General features: G+C 43.5%; 1 protein-coding gene across 1 annotated transcript in view; it reads right to left on the reverse strand.

Moving 5' to 3' along the window:
• Window positions 1–4,769: 4,769 nt before the first annotated feature.
• The window catches only part of LOC147707769 (thiosulfate sulfurtransferase/rhodanese-like domain-containing protein 3), a 38,924-nt gene continuing 25,934 nt past the window's right edge, over window positions 4,770–17,759 (reverse strand). Inside the window, exons 3-4 of the mRNA XM_086926621.1 lie at window positions 14,703–14,862; window positions 4,770–6,323 (exon numbers count right to left, since the gene is read on the reverse strand). Coding sequence (XP_086782747.1) covers window positions 6,260–6,323; window positions 14,703–14,862 — 224 coding nt within the window. The 3' untranslated portion in view covers window positions 4,770–6,259. The remainder of the gene's footprint in view (window positions 6,324–14,702; window positions 14,863–17,759) is intronic.

The raw sequence follows: 17,759 nt of genomic DNA on the forward strand, positions 1-17,759 counted from the left end.
GTCGGAGTAATTGAATTGTATGTTTTTAAGATTCGTATTGTGAGAGACTTTCTGTGGATATGCAAGCACTCTGCCCCATTTAGTGTCAGTCATGTCCCGGCCCAAGTCAGTGGTCATGCCAGCCCGAAGGTCCTCCTTGGTTTCTTAAGCAGCCCATTTAAAGCCTTATATCACCACGAGACTAGGCAAAAGCCCGTACCCAGCATCAGGAGTAGCTGAAGGACCGCATGCATGGGCGGTTCTGCTCTCGCAGCACCCTACAGGTCCCGTAGGACATGAGTAAGCGAGTTGTAGATACGAAATTGTCCCACTGGTAGGTCTGCTCCACCATGTCTCCAAAGGGCAATAAGACATTCAACAAAGTAATTATCCAGGGTCACCAATCTCCCCTCCGTCCAGGAGTCCCATTGTCCTGCAGTACAGAAAGCCAATGGGTTGCAGTTAGAGAGCCCCAGCAACGAGAGTTCAGGGGCATAGGGAGTCACCTACCAGTACACCACAGCAAATGTCACCCCAGGGCAGTGGACAAAAGGATGCCCAGGCAGGGGGTGGGGGGGTTGGAGGAGAATGGAGGGGGAGGGGCGAGGGTGGAGTTACAGAGCCTAGCTAGTGCAACTCTCTGGCGCCTGCCATCCCAAATCAGTTTCTGCAGGAGGGCCTCAAGCTTCCGAAACAGGAGGTTTAATGAAAAGTTAAGAAGCCTCTTGAGCATGGCCATTCCATAGTTGCTAGGTTAAGCGGATGCCAAAATCTGACACAGGACTTCCGAGGCCAAATTGCACCCCCGGTTTCCCTCACTGAGATCGTCTAAGTTGTGGACGAGCTTGATGCCCAAGTATACTCTGGATTACTCGGAGACCCGAGCACCCTCAAAATTCCGTAAGTTTCTGCAGGACCTGCAGACTATCATTCGCCTCATCCCAAAGGAAAATAAGCAGGTCATCTGCAAATAATGAAATTATATGAACCGAACCATCCTTAACGTGACCAGCATGACAAGGGGAAAGAGTGGCGCTAATCAAGTCTTTTCATCTGCAGTTTGTGAGCTCAGCATTATTGATTTGAAGTGAGTCAGAATTGGAGTCATCATCCTGGTGGTCTGAGCTACTGTTAATCTTTGTCGGATGTCACTACCTCAATCGGTACCAATGCTGCCACTTGCCCATACTCTGATTGGGTGGGCATTGTTAAAGGACCTGCTCGCAAGTGTCCCCTAGACCTGTGACGCTTTAGATGGTGTGGGGGGAGGCCTCATCTTCAGGAACGCGTGTTTTGACAGAACCCAAGCAGTGCATCTCCAACCAGGACCAAGTCTCATCCGAGTTTGGACTGAAGTCGCAGTGACCTTGAAGTATAGTCAGCACGGACTATCCCGTTAACTTCTAAGACGGAGGCTCGATTGGCTTACACTGCTGCTGTAAAGTCTCGGAACAATGAGACCTGATCATTCCCCAACTATTAAGGGACTTGGAGCGAACAAAGTGATTAATTCTCAAGTAAAGGTTCGAGAAAGAGGAGTCATCCCTGTGTGGGGGATGTTGTGTGCGGCAGGGTTCCTCATATCCCAATATCTAATCCAAGAGGCCAAACCAGCAGCTGCTCTATGGGCTGCTGCATCTGAGTTCAGCAGAGCTGAGAGGTCCAAAGACGTGCTTAAAACAGAATTAAAATCGCCTCCGATGAGGAACGGTCAGATAAGCTAGTGTCCCCAACAGGATATGAAGAAAATAAGTCTGATCATGATTTGACGCATACACACTGCCCAGCACCAGGGGTTTTCTGTAAAGTTGCCCCTCTACCAAGACATGTTGGCCCTCTTTATCGATAGCAATTGCATTTGTCTCAAAAGAAACTCCTGTCTGCACCCAGAGTGCCCCTTTGCAAAGGCCTAGTATGTAGTAGCATGAAGCTAACCCAGCTGGCCAAAGTGATCAGCTTCAGCCAATGTGAGGTGTGACTACTAAAGCAGGGCAACATGCAAAACACGCCTTTTAAGACTTCAGAATATTAGGACGTTTAGCTCTATGGCTAACACACTAAACCACTACAAAGTGATGACCTGGAACTGAGCTCTGTGACCAGCTAAGTGGCAATCTGACAAAGGATCCCTCACTAATCACCCCCACATATTACACCAAAGCACCAGATTCAGCATAGGGCAATAACAAAAAACAGTCTACCCAACACAACCCCAGAGCAGTCCAACAACGGCTGGCCATACACAAACTATGCAGAATTTTAAGTTAGACAAATAGTATCTCCGCTTCAAGAACTATAAAGTGTCAATGGGGGGTAGGGAAAGGGAGTCTCCTAATATGTAGCTGCATAGCCCCGAGCAGTAATTATACCAAAACCCACTTAACGTGACCAGCGTGACAAGGAGACATAGTTGCACTAATCAAATCATTTCATCTGCAGTTTGTAAAGTCACATCTGAACGCTCAACATTATTGATTTGAAGTGAGTCAGAATCTGAGGCATCGTCTTGGTGGCCTGAGCTACTGTTATCTTTGTCGGTGTCACTACCTCAATCGGCAACAATGCTGCCACTTGCCCAAACTCTGATTGGGACTGGGTGGGTTTTGTTAAAGGACATGCTCACAAGTGTCCTCTAGACCTGTGACGCTTTCGATGGTGTAAGGGGGGGCCCCCTCACCTTCAGGAACGTGTTTTATTTTAACAGAACCCAAGCAGTGCGTTGCCAACCAGGACCAAGCCTCATCCGGTTTTGGACTGAAGTCTGAGTGACCACCCAGTATTATTTTCAGCTTAGCAAGGAATATGAGAGAGTACGGAATCCCTTTCTCATAGAGTATCCGCTTCAATTCTAAGGAGGCTTATTTGGCTTGCACTACTGCTGCAGTAAAGTCTGGGAACAACGTGACCTGATCATTCCCCACTTGGAAAGGGCAGCCGCAATAGCGTATCTCTGTCTCTATAATGCAACTGCTTTGCAATTATAGGTCTACGCGGACCAACGATCAGGCTGGCACTTGGTGCACTCTTTCCAGGGTGAAAAAGAGTGTGAGCCCAGCCGGGGCCACCACCGACTTTAGCCAGGGCTCCAAGTCTGCTACCATGTCATACCCTTCAGTTCCCTCAGGAAGGCCTATTATTTGTACATTATTCCGCCAACTGCGCCCCTCCTCATCTTCTGCTTGATATTCCAGTTGCTGTACTCTATGCGTAAGATGAGAAATTTGCATTTTCATTGGTATGGCATGAGGAATACAGGTCTTCGATGGCAGTTTTGTTATCTTTCACTCTAGCTGTCAACTTCTGATGGTCAGCACGAAGCAGGCATAGTTTAGCTGATACCTTCCCTATTTCCTGTTGAAGGGTGGACACTGAAGCTTCAATGGCCTGTAGTATCTTGTACAGAGTGCACTGCAGGGTGAGTGGGGCGGGATCAGGTGGTATCTCAGGATCATACAACTCCTGCTGTCAATCTGGGTGAACCAAGCGGGATCCCTGCAATTTAGCCTTTGCCTTCTCCATGGTGACCACTAATCCCCCGCACAGAAGCCTGAAAGGGTGAGTTGCCCTGCTTGTGCACTTATTGGCTCCCCTGGCCGAAATCTCCCCCGTTGCCCAAGCCCCAAAACATCTACTTTTTCCTGTGTGCCAGCAATTATTGTAGGCAATGCACAGAAGCTCTCAAAACAGCAAAGATATGTGCGACAGGTAGATAACATGCAGAAAGGTAACACAGAGCAAGTTCACAAGGCGCAATTAGGCAGCATGCTGCAGTCCCGGCCAATCTAGACACATGAAGTGCTCTTAGCATGTTCTCCACCCGGCTGTATTGCACAGCCTGCGTGGAGAACATGTACAGGCTCCCAGTCCCTGTCTGAGCGATGAACCATGGCGATCAGTCCAATCACGACGCTGCTGTCATGCTGGTGACAGCAGCGTTGTGATTGGCTAGGGGAGTTGGGAGCCTAAGTGCTTTTTGCTTCAGCGCCAGAAGAAGGATGGAGGAGAGGTGGCAGCCGGCCTGCAGGTAAGTGATTTTCTTTTTCTTCATCTCCCCCTGCCGCCCTGTTAAGTAGCAGCTGACACTGCATACAACACATTCTAGGGCTTACAAAGTGCAAAAAAACAAAGGCGAATGAGCTAGGGGTGTAATGCAGATCCCAGAGGGCGCTAATAAACTGAAGGCCAATGGAATCTGTAAAATACAGGATACTCCAGCACTTCTCATCCAATTGTGCAGGGCGGGACGACCATTTTCGCGTTACACCACTGGGCAGAGTGGGAACATCCTGTTCAAGAAGAGAGCATTCCTTACTACCACTTATTGCCTGATTTCTTATGAGACGTTTGCTACACAATCCCCACTGTGAGAAGTCCAAGGTTGAAACTTTCTGTAGGTGGAAGTCGCAGCTTGTTCTGATGCAGTTATTAGATTTCCCTGCTGTCACTCAGGACTGCAGATCTGCAATAAATCAAAAAAAATATGCTTGGCTGTGCAGAATTATGGAATTATAGAGGTTTCTCTGTTTGGCTGCAGTCACAGATATGGCTTTTTTTGGTGAATAACATTTTTTGTCAACTTCGGGGCACACTGTGACTGTGGCAATCACGTACGAGATGAAAATGTGTATATATTTGAAATCTCTGCACTTGGGTCATTCATGACTCTGAATATACGGTTTCATGTTTGCTCAGTCTAATGCATTTTTGTAAATTATATTATGAAGTATGCACGTACCTTGGCAGAAGTGGAAAATATATATATATATATATACATATATATGCACATTACAGATATTTGTGTAATTTATTTAGAAAGAAACCATACATTTTAGGACAATAAATTCATGTATACTTTTAGCGGGACCCGGTCTTGAAACATACACATTTATTACATGGTACTGTCAAAAACTCAATCGTGAGTATTTGAGTTTCCTACGATTACAATGGCACATAGCTTTCCTATGATACTGTCTGTAGTGGAAAAGGAACACATCTTGTAAAATAATTACAATTCTATTCAGCCTTTGATGCTCCTGCTGCTTGAAGTTGCTCATTTATTGTCAGAAACAATGCCCTTTTTTACTACTTAAAATAAATCGCATGTACTGCACATTAACAAATTGTTCTCCAAATGCAATCTGTGTAGTAAACCTTAAGGAACATAAGTCAGGGAGTATAGTTTTACCTAGAGAATTCCTGCCCAACCCCAAATGCATTCACTGATGGTGCTTAAAGAAGAAAGACTGCTTGAAGATCCTCTGGGAAGAAAAGGTGAGTGTGGGTGTGTGCAGATTACTCCAAGGGAATCTAGTACCACCAGACGGTCTCTCTTCATTTCTGAAGCAGGAAAGCCACTTAGGTTCGTTTTTCAAGGTTTTGCGAATAGTTCATGATTTTCATACATAGAACCAATGGTGGTATGTGCAACCCTTGGGTACTTAAGCAGAAACCTGCCAACCACCACCCATTTTATATCAGGCCATTATTAATGCTTCCAAGAAGCAATAAGCTGAGGAATAGTAAGAGTATGACAAAACAACCTGATCGGTAATCAATGAAAGAAGCCTTTAAGCAAAGTAAGCCACTTTAATGCAAGTCATCCTGCACAATGAGCCAGCGGGAGCTGTGTAGAACAGGAGGAAGAATGTACCATGGTTTTTGTGCAGGCGCAGTTTTAGATGTGCATCCTGCAGGCAGTGGTCCTTGCTAGAAGACCCAGGTACCAACATTTGCATCTTCAAGGTACAAACACACAAATTACTTTCACTCACTATCTTATCAACGTGGTATAAACTTCAAGTTTTTTTGGTATTCTTTACGGTGCTAAAAAAAGTTCAAGTAAAATAGCCTTCAAAGCTGTGTGCCTTTTACCACCCTCAAGCAAAGTTAACTATTCACAATTTTCCAAGTATTTTAAGTGAGCAACTCTATGTGAAGAGGTTACGTGTATTTTTTTTTCTTTTTAAAAAGGTAAATGTCCTTATCTTTGGCAATTTAAAATGTCACCACATGATTACAAAAGTTAGGTGTCCTTGAGTAACCAAAGATCATTTCAGTGCACAGGAGACCAGATCAAACTTCACTACATAAGGCACAGGGCAGTAGGTTAATTACCAGATCAAGGCGGTGATTTGTCAACTTACTCGAAAGTGTTCGGCATTATAGCAGCTTTGATCAAACGCACGTTTTAATTCCTGTTTCGTAAAACTAAAAAATTCACCCTGTAAATGAAAATAAAGATTCACAAAGTTGGGACAACACGATTCAAGTCGACGGACGGTCATTGTTTCACAGGAGGTTCATGTCGAACAAAGTCATCAAAGCCACCCAGGTAGTGCTGAGCTCTGAAAGAAAGCACAATGAAGTCAGTGACACACTGTTTATTGCATCCGTTTACTCTTAGCAGTGGTGAAACGATTACATTTACGGAACAAGTGCATGGACCAGAGGAGGACAAGGTAGCAGAAGAGTGCTCGAAAGGGTGTGCATGTCTCTTCATATGGCACAGTTTACATCTGTTGTTTAGAGATATGGCACATTTTTTTCTCCCCAGTGAAACAAACCAAACCTATCAGTGTGGTTAAAAAACATGCGAAACCGGAACCCCTGGGCTGCTTTCTTGTGTATAGAGAACATGGAGTGAACAATTATCGCAAGTCGAAATAATACCTGTTAGTTAGGATCAAAATCTGGCTTGTACCTCAGGGCCGCGGAGATATTTCACATGTATTTTTTTGTTGTTCCCCCATCTCTAACTAGACTCTGCTGTACCAGGAGTATACCCAAAGTGTCCCACAACCCGAAGACCAGGGTGACTTTGGTCCTTTTAACCTCTTCGATGTGTCGGACGGCCATCCGACGTCACAGTGGGCGTGTGCGGAGGGCGGCCGTGGACCGTCCGAACCGCTCACGCGTCATTTTTTTCAGACATTCCACAGGCTGATGGGAAACGGATGGTGATGACAAACAGGGCCGGACTGGGAAAAGAAACCATCCCTGGCTAACTGCTCAGCCGGCCTGGTGCCCGCTATGGCCAGTCCGGCCCAGATAACAAATCTGTGCAGGCAGACAGGCTGTATTACTTGCATCTCAGAGGTACCTACATGCCATGTTGGTATATGCTCTACGGCCTCCCAAAACTGATATCTATTGTTGTCCTTATGTGTGGTAGGCAAAAAGAAAGCAAGCTGTACGAATGGCAATTACCTATTGCACAGTGCACAAGATATAGGTTCCCTGTATCATAATAGTTAAGACAATTTAAATTTCCCAGTCTGTGAGGCATCCTCCTGCAATTTCCCGTTAAAGGTCCAATCACACTGCATGCAAGACAACCCAATACACAGCCTACCCCTAACAGGCTTCGTGCCCCCCCCCTCTTTGCCCCCTAAAGTTTCCAATCTGCTGGGTGCCTACATTCATTGCTTTTACATTCTCTATTAGCAGTACTCTGCCGGATTATGAGGCTGCTCCTGCGCCTCCTACTATCAGAGGGTACAAACGTGTCAGTGAAAACTAGCTAGTTAATGTATTGCATAATCATTACCTACTGCTGTGAACCTTACCCTGGGGAGTTTACTACTGTGTTTGTTTTTATTGGAGTTTATCAATAAAACACGGTTTTAATTTTAAAAAGTTCCCATCGCATTGGGTCCTGAGATCTGCCATGGAGCTATCGCTGCCTAGAACCAGTTGGCTGCATGGATAGCCCACTGCTCAATAACTGTTTAACTCCACCTGAAGCACCAGGCCTCCAACATCAAAATCCCAATACGCAGGGCCCGAGCCAGGGGTGCTTCTTGTCCCCGCTAGTGTTATTAACATTAGAATTGTTTGACATAGATATTAGAAAGAACAACCCAATTCGAAGCATAATTACACTAGCAGGAGAACAAAAATATTATTATATATTGTTATTATGCTAACACTATCCCACCCACTCCCCTCTAAAAGCTAGGGCTGTACCACAAAAAGGGCTTGGAAAATGTGGTTAAATATATGATGAAACCCCCTCATTGAAAAGCGGATTTTGACTCTTGGCATGTGGAATAAAATGTAATTCTCACTATAAGGTAATGTGCAAATCATTTACGCAGATGTAGTCCCTTGAATTAATTACATATTCCCCATGGAACAATTAAGAGTTCCAAATGAATTACTACGGGTACTAAACAAAAAAATAAAGGCACTTTAAGCCCATGTATGTCAAAATTAGACACAGCGACTATATATGGTGGCTTGCGTTTACCCCAAATACATTACTGGATTTCCCACCAACTTGCGCTTATTAAATATCTACTTCACACCAGTAGGGATTGCATAACCAATCTTAAAAACACCAGACTGTGGGGCATATGTACAAGTAAGTGGCGGAGGGTGGAGTTAGTCTTCCTGGCTTAACTCCTCTCTCCGCCACTACTGAAACGCAAGGCTGCACCATATTTATAAGAATGTAGTGCAGCCTTGCGTTTCCCCCTGCGATGGCGCCAAGACTTAACGCTGACGCAGCCCCGCCTTGCAATATTGTGCCCTTCCTGCACATAAACAATCCTGAAATTCCATTTTGTCACGTTCATGTGTGCTGCTTCATGCAATATTTTCTTTTTCCTGTCTCAAACTATTTCGCATGACAATATTTCAATGTATCAACTACTAATTTGTCTTTTGTCAAGTTACATAAAAATCGAATACAGAAATGTTATACTAAAAAAAATCCAAATATGCCCTTTTTTGGCCAGTCACTGAAAGTGCCTGCAAACTTCCTCCCTTCTCAGGTTGGCTGGAATGTAATTTCAATGTAAGAACAAAAGCTTTGCCAATTGGAAAATGCCTCTACATGGTCACTACATGACACTCATAGCTGCAATGCCCCTGGCACCAAAATAATAATGTGAGTACTAAGTTTCACCAATGCCACACAATTTATTACTCAAATATCAGATAGAAATGTATTTTGGCAATACAACCAGTGTCTCCAAATGTCAGTTTATAAATCCTTAAATGACACATATTTCCATCCTGAATGCAAGTTTTCCGGTTTTGGTATACATATATCAATATAACGGAGCAAGCGCTTCTAATTTAGGAGGCTCGGCTGCACACAGAAGAGCTATTTACAGGTAGCTGGAGAAGCCTGCCCTAAACCCTAAAAATACCCTTGCCACCCAAATACCTTTACCCACCCTAAACCTTTAAAATATTTTACCCATTGTAGAAGTATGCCTGGTAAAACTTTGTACAGTAGAGACATGTAGGAAAGGCATATGTGTGGTAATGGATGCATGGTAAAGTTATTTGGTGGTAATGACCGCATCGTAAATGTGATTTCCCTTAAACACCTACTATAATGTGCACAGACTGATCATCTACAGAACCTTTGTTGATGGTTTTCCTCCCAGCTTAGAGTAAAAAGTTGGTATTTGTGAGCATCTGCACACAGTACAACCAGCTTCCAATTTGAATGATAACAGTCATCTCTGTAATTCTGCATTTGGTTTACTATCTTCCTCTTCAAGTGCTGAAGCTTCTCCAACTTGCCCCTACCACAGCACAGCCCTTTTTCATATAATTGGGGCAGTCCACACTTAAGGCTCTACAACATTTTTTCCACAAAACATATCTAGGCTAGATCTGCATATTCTTTTTCCACATATTGGGGTTGTAAAGGAACCCAGGGTTTGGCCCTTTAAAGCCAAAATTGAGCCTTTTTAGTCCCTTAACTGCTAGAGTGAAAAATGGGTATCAAGGAAACCTATGAATTTCTGAAATGGGCACCAGGTGTAGAGTTAAGGAGCCCTGGTTATTTGTACATTTCTGAATTTGTGGGTACAAGTACTAGCATATGATTTAGAGGGTATTTTTCAAAATGTCTTTTCTCACACACTGGTTTAAATTTGGAAGGCACAAATGCAGCAAAATCCGATTGGTAATAATAAATCTTTTACTATTCCATGCTTGCACATGTCTGCTAATAAAAATGGTACCTCACTTGTGTGAAAAGTTCTGGAATCTGTGGGAAGAAACAAACTTCCTTCTACCTATTGTTAACCAGAGTCTCCCAATAAAAATGGTACCTCACTTGCATGGGTAGGCCTATTGCCTGTGACAGGAAATGGCCCAAAACACAACATGAATACATCACATTTTTCCACTCAAAACTGACCCTTTTTTGCCAAGTGGTCAGCACATTTTAAGTCTGACTCAGACTTGTTTTGATGCAGTGCCCAGGTAGAAACTCCTTGAAGACGCCCCATTCAATCAAAATAGAGAAAACTGGTTTCTCTCAAAAGTAATGTTCTATATCAGTACAAACCCCTGGTCTTCCAATGCAATGACATGCAGCTTCAAGGTGGGGATCATTACTAGCAACTAATGTAAGCCTCTATCAGTGGGGAGGCATGGTTGAAATCACTCCCATCACCGAAGGATATTATGTGAGCTCCACCAGTAGAGTAGACATTTCTTCCAGGAAGACCACTTGATCAAAGTTACGGGCATAAATAATCACCTTCAGCACATCCCTTCCATCCAGATTTCCACATCACATCTCTCCTTGTCCACAATCAATTTGTTTACATGGAACAGTACTCCTGAGCGAACATATGTAAGGAGTCCCTGGCCAAAAGCTGAGAAGCTTGAAAAGTAGAACTGCCTTTTCCAGCATTTTTGTACATCATCCTCTCCTTCAGTGTTAAGTGTGTTTCTTGTAGATGTGCAATATGTGCCCCCTCCTTTGAACACGTTTGAACTTTGTACTGTTTATAATGCTATTCATCCTGCTAAAATTCCAAGTTAGAAAAGTAAAGGTCTACAGTATGCTCATAAGTGTGGGTTTTCCATCTAAGGTGTCGGAATCTGTCCACTGAAGATAGCCACTGGGTTGGAGAACCTCGGTGTGGAGTGTGCTTATTGCATGACAACATTTTGCATACCATCAATTATCAGCTCATGTCTATCCAAATCCCTCTCCAGAACTGAAAGGCAACCGCCTTAAAAGAAATGGGGGTGCGCAGCTCACAAAGTTCAGTAAGCCAAAGTAGATGAAAAAAGTCACTTATTTATTAGAAATCAATTCACTTTAAGAGCATTCCATTTCATTCATCAGCCAACGGGTTTCGCTCCCATGCGGAGAGCTTCCTCAGGGCGAAAATGTTACAGTAAGCCAATCCCTAGTCACTGTGTATTTGTTTAAAAGGTGCCAGCGCTCGTTGTGCCGCAATGTACCAGACACTGTTTCCGGACTGCTCATAAGTTTCTGTAATCTCCTGGTTTAAGGGTGCCGCTGTCACAAGGGAGAATGCACCAGACTGCGTTGGAGAATGAGAAGCGAGTCCCATCAAATCGACATTTGTTGTTACAGCTGTAGTTGTCACTCAATCAGTCCGTAGTAGGAGATCAAAAGCAGTCCATACTAAAAATGGTTATTAAGACGCTGTGAAAGCAAAGAGAACCAGTATCTATAGTAGATTAATGAGGCCCATCCTGACGGCAACTGCCAATTAAATAACCCACGTGTATTGCATCGCGGACAGTAGATTCAGTAATCTTAAGAGTCCATGAGGTAGGAATACGCCGAAGCCCTCGTTCTATAAACAAATGTATAATAGTTTATTTGGAAACGCCAGTATGCACTATCTGGAACTGATGTGAAATGAGGGCGAACCTAAAGATCTCTCATTCTCATGACCCAACTGACCTCTCACTAGCCCCATTCAATACAAATTAGACTAGTCAGTAGTTCATAGTTCCTAAATGGAAAGATTATCATCACTGTAGTACTATCTAGACAGGGGATGTCTATTCCTAGCCTTACTGGCTATATTAACTCATCTACAGATCTAGGTGTCATGACAGGGATAACATTTTCGCCCTCTGAAGGGAAGCCCTGGTGCAGTTTGGAGGTTAAAATGTCCCCAGTTGTGTCCATGGAATCTTGCGTGCATTCTTGTCACAGAGGCTCAACTCAGCAGCTAATTCTTATGCCCTCTCCTGCTGAGGGCGCAAATGTTGACATATTGATCATTTGGAGTATGCTCTCTTTTACCGGGGCCTTTTTGGTCTCTCGAGAGGGTGCTTTCCCAACCACATCACATATATAGAATGCCACCCGTCTTGCAGGTCTGTGAAAAACTGTGTGACATTGTCCACCACCTGTTTCAATTTAGCCAGAATCAGGGGGAATGTCTCACATGCAATTCCCTGAGCTTCCATTTTACCAGGATAAAGGTAGCTCTCAGCCAGGAAATTTGGGGAGATCACTTTCCCTATTTTCAATCTCATCATGAATCTCCTTTATCACCTTTTGCAAAATCAGGTTGACGTCCCAGAACCTTCACAGCTGTGCCACAAGTGCACTAGGAGGCACTCTGGGCAAGAACGGTTTCTCTAGTACTCCATATACTCTTCCCATTGCAAAGAATATGGACAGTTTTTCAGGCACTGCTCTCTGGACTAACCATTTCTCCAAGAAGATCACCATGTTTGAGCCTTCCACTTATTCAGGAATCCCAGCCAGGTGTTATTTCTTCTAGTGCTGCCCGCTAACTCCTCAGCCCTATATTCTAGGTAGCTGACCTATTATGTGAAATTCACACCTTTTTTGAGATCCTCTGCTGCTGGTTCAAGAGTAATCAGTGTTGCATGAGCTCTTTTTATGTAAACAGATATTTTTGTTTGCCCTTAATCGATTACCACTGTGCCTACCTTACGTTCCAAGATGTTATAGCCTGGTGAGGTGTGCTCCAGTGTGGAACTATGAGGTTTCTCTTACTTTTCAATGATTTGGTGTGGGTGTTGAGGAGTTCCTTTGAATATCCAGCATGGGCCTTTGGTGACGAGAACTTGGATTTAATTTCCTTTGCAAGAGAAGGGGAGGTTTAACTCAGTCACCACTTGCTCGCGTAGTTCATCCCATGTCATCCAGATTATCAGCACTCACACCTCACCAGCAGCAGGTGGGTGGTGGTGGGGTGGGGGGGCTCACTCCACTCCAGGAGTGAGTATTCTCAGCTATGTTCATTGACTAGGGCCACAGTCAATGGCAATGGTCACTCATCAGGACTCGATTGCCCCTTCTCAGTGCAGGGTCACACCACACTCATCTCCTGAGCTGCTTTACTGCTAGTGGGCCAAAGTCTCGGGATTCCTCACGTATCAGCTAGGCTTCTTCGGTCCTTGGCTCCTACCAGCACAGCTCTGGTTTTCCTCTGGGTTGCTGGACAGCCATGTTGATTTCACACCCTCCTCTTCCAGTTCCAACGGCACAAGGGAAAGGCATTTTGTTCCCTCACCATGGTTTCTCATCCTACTTACATCTCTGCTTGATTCCATCGGAAAGGCCAACTGGCACAATGTGATGATAGTCAGCATAGGTGTCTTTGCTGCACCTCTTCAGGTGTCCGTAGAGAGGGGTCATTGTTGTGGTACCGTCTGAGTCACTTCTAACCCACACTGGTAGGCTCGTGGCTGGATGCCTTCTGGGCGATAACTATGGATGCCATCTTGTGCTTGCTGCTGTAAGATTGGCTTCGTTTTGTGTCTTTTTATACCTTCCTCTTGTATGACATTCAGGTAATTCAAGTTATCCCGTCCAGCCCCACCCCACTTCCTCTAAGTGTAGGGGAACAAGAGTCGTGAGATGGCACTGTCCACTACAGGATTCATTTCACTTGAGGCTGTTGGGAGGCAGCGCAGTGAAAACTTATGTCACTTTGTTGGACTCTAGGCCACGCCACCCTTGAATGTAGTGTTAAAACGCTGAGAGGATTGAAATGGGGAAGGGTTTGAGGCGTATAGACTATAAGTAGAATCTATTTTCAATCCGCTTATCCTCAAATGATGCCAAGCCAAAATGTTTACTCGATATAAATCTAAAAAATAAAAAAAAATATGCAAAACAGACCTGCCATCGGGAACTAGTAAAACGATGAGAATTCCTCCTATTTTAACTAAATATTGTACCCAGCAAAAGGAGAGCTGTTTTTCAACATTGAGTCCCTTAGAAAGGCCACATAAGTACACACACATCGGCATTTAAAAAATCTTTAAGCCAGTCACAGACTACTTGGTGCAAGAGGAGAGGGGACTCGAGGCAGATAACACCTTTTTCTGAGTGGTGCTTTATCCACTGGAGGAACCGTGCTCATACCAGGAGGCTGAGGATTAATGTTACAAATGCAAGGAAATTTTCGACAAGTCATGAAGGTTAAGCTTGCCAGAAAAGACACTGCCAGACATCCAGCTCCAGTTATTACTTTTACAAATGTCATATTAAATGTTAGCTCAGTTGGAATGAAGAAAGACTGCAACTCCCAGAATAGATTGCTAAATGAAAGCCCAGGACTGGAATATGGTGACCTTGATGACATGGAATTCTTTATTAACATTACTGTACTGAACTAGTACGGAGGTCCACAACACAAGTGCTTTCTCTTTACCGAAGGTGGAAGGCAGTGAAAGTTCACCTTTAGCAGCAAAGTGGCAAATACCCCCAGTGTTTATGTGTATTTATTTTCTGTCATATGGCGGCCCAACATGCAGTTGTGGAATGCAATTAACATTAACTGGACAATTTAGTTTTGAAGTCATAAATTAATACTCTTAGGCAGTAATTGTTAGGTTTCCGAAGCCCCGCATCTGTGGTGCCCTTTAAAGTGATTGCACTAAACTGTTCACCAAATGTATAGTATTCCATAGTCTTACAATAATACAAATCACCGACTCACCTGATGTATCCTAATGACACAGCAACGTCCAAAGCTTTCAGGCTCCTCACTCCTGCCAGGCAGGTGAACACCAGGCCTTCAGATTTGGCTGGTATGTTTCGGTTGTATTTCTCTTTAAACTTCTCAGGCTTCATCTGGAGCGCTGCCCCTACCTCACCAACTGCAATGAAAGAAACATCTTTAAAACTTGCAAACACTACACAGCTTGAGCAGTTTACCTAAGTCCATTTATTAAAATGATTCTCTAAAAGTCCCAACCCAAAACATGACATCATCTCATGACAGGTGGTGTTGATCAAAGAAAATGATATACACTTTATACTTCATATTGCCTTTCCATAATGATACAGAATTTCCTCTCTGTCCTGTCTACAGAACAGTAGCAACACTGGTTTGGTACGTAGTTATATAACGAGTTGACTTACAGGATCCAAGCACTACTAACCATACCATACAAAATCCAGTTTAAGAACTGTGCTGACTGGGACTGAAGAGAATCCAGAAACAGCTAACAGATAGTCATCGGAAGCTGTATGGGTCTCGCAAGCTAAACTCCAAAGATTTCATTAATAGTTCAAGAATGATAGGCAAATAATTCCTTGTCCACATATTTGGAGGTTATCCTATTATGCAAGTCTAAATAACAGTAGTGAACAAAAATAAATTAAGTAATTATTCAATTATTTAGGCCATACGAAAAACAGAACTCGCCCCCCTTCTATTTTTCAAGTATAAGAACAAAACAGATCATAGGGAAGACTCCCTTGCACATCGGCAGGAGCAGTCCCAAAAACATGACAGTAGCAGCCTTAATTAGACTATGTAAAAGTGTGTGGGATTATTAGGACACAATTGTCATATCGTGCTAATTGCTCTCATAGACTTATTTCTGACTAGCCTTTGCTTTTTAAATGACTTCACTTGGCAGCAGGGGTCCAGGAGAAAGCTCTTCTGAGAGAAGGATAAGGTAGGTGTAATATCTACATCATGCACGACATTTAGGGCCATATTATCAAGGACGGCGATAAAATTATCGCCGCTTTAGTGGCAGGAAACTGCTGCTAAAGCGGCGATAAGGATCTGGATAGTATGCCCTTGTGAATTCCCATAGAGGCCAGGTTCACACCAGAACATGGGCTTCTATGGGAATTCACAAGGGCATATTATCAAGCCCATTATCGCCACTTTAGCTGCAGTTTCCGGCCACTAAAGCGGCGATAATTTTAATGCCGTTTCTTGATAATATGCCCCTTAGAGAGGAGACCGGCATCTGCTCACTCTGTTGCATGCAGTTACAGGACCCTAAAGGGTGGATTGCTTAGAGACCGGTCTTTACTTTATTTTTGTTCTACTGTTGGGTGGGTTAAGCTACTGAAGTTAACCGTATATGCAAGTTACCCCTTGCACTTTAAGAAACAGAAACCAGATAATGAGGACGATTTTGTGATTGGCTTGGAAATTAAATTAATAAAAACACAGTAATCCAGCTATGACCACTAACTAAAACATCAGTGCAGTTTTTACTGATATTAGTCAGAATATGGATAATTACTCTTTCTTGTTCACTTTTTGGCCACACTGTCTTTGCAAACTTGGACTGGGGTATACAAAACCCATTCTGTGTATGGGACACATAATAGAAGAAATAAAAAAATCTCCAGTACCCCTTTCACAGCAAGAGGCATTTCTGTCCTCAAATGTAAAGCCCAGGCTTTCACTTGAAAACGTATGCCTTTCTCTGACAGTTAAATTGAGACACCTCTATGTTTACTTTAACATGCCTTTTCTAGATTAAGTCACATTCAGAGGCAGTACCAAATGTTAATTTATGTAGATATCTTAACAAAAGCAAGATTTGAAAATGCTTACAAGTGGAAAATCCGTGTTAGTGGCTCCAAAATGGGTACCTTTTTATATAAATGTTATTACAAAAAATACCCACAGTAGGGAAAGAAGCAGAACTCAGTTTCTTTGATGTGAGTGAGGTTAGTGTTTTGTGGTAGTCCTTCCTGGCATCTAATCCCAAGCCTTAATTGGCCACAAGTGTACTTGCCAACGCATACCCTCTCCGAATCCTAGGTTGGGAGTGCGAAGTCGTGGGAGGATGAAGTGATGCCCCTTGTCACATCGTGGACTGTCCCTTTGGCTTGCCCACTGTATTCAACCTATCTTCCTAGGGTATAAAGAATGGACAACCAATTACGAAGCAACAGAATAAGGGTGTCTTCCATGTTTGCGCCTGTCAGGCCTGGAAAGGACCTAGGACCAGAAACCCTACTTTCAATCACCAGCTACTCTTCAGAAAGTTAAGGAACTCCACCCATGTGGTGCCTCATATAAAATAAATTAGATTAAAAATATACTCAATCTAGATAGTCATGTCCAGGTGCACCCCACTAAACAATCCCAGTAGGCTGGAGTCTACCATTCAAACTACAGGAGCACAGTTGGAATATCGCTCAAGGGTTTAGTCCACAGACAAATTCTTCGGACATTGGACAGTCGCTCCTTGGTCAGTTTAGCAGACAATCCCAGTAATCTGGATCTACCTTGAAACCTATACCAAGTAGCAAATAAGTACTTCCCTAGATCATCAATGAAAACACAATCTCAAACCTCCCCGCTTTGTTCTCCCTATTTTTGCCAAGCTGGAGGTGGGCACAGGAACGACTATCAAACAAGGAGACTGTAATACATTTTTACCAGTAATATAGCTATTCAATCACCTCAGCCAACAGCAGCCATTCCTACAATACTCGTTTTTCTATGACTGTTAAGGAATTGGGATAGGTCTGCCTAATTTTTAGGCAAACTTTGCTGGTTCTAATAGATCTTTACTGTGTCCAGCCTCAGAAAATTCTCCACATCCGTGTTCACAAATACCAGCCTACCGAAATGGACAGCTGACTGTAATCATTCCAGGCTGTATAAATTTGGCAATATCCACTCTGGCAGGCCAGATAAAGTTCTCATAACAGCTGATAATGCTGTAGGATATGCTATACAATGAGAAACACTATTGGTCCACTCAAACTATTCACTAAATAGCAAAATGGA

This window comes from Lissotriton vulgaris, chromosome 6 (genome assembly GCF_964263255.1).
Source record: "Lissotriton vulgaris chromosome 6, aLisVul1.2, whole genome shotgun sequence".
Classification (NCBI taxonomy): Eukaryota; Metazoa; Chordata; class Amphibia; order Caudata; family Salamandridae; genus Lissotriton; species Lissotriton vulgaris.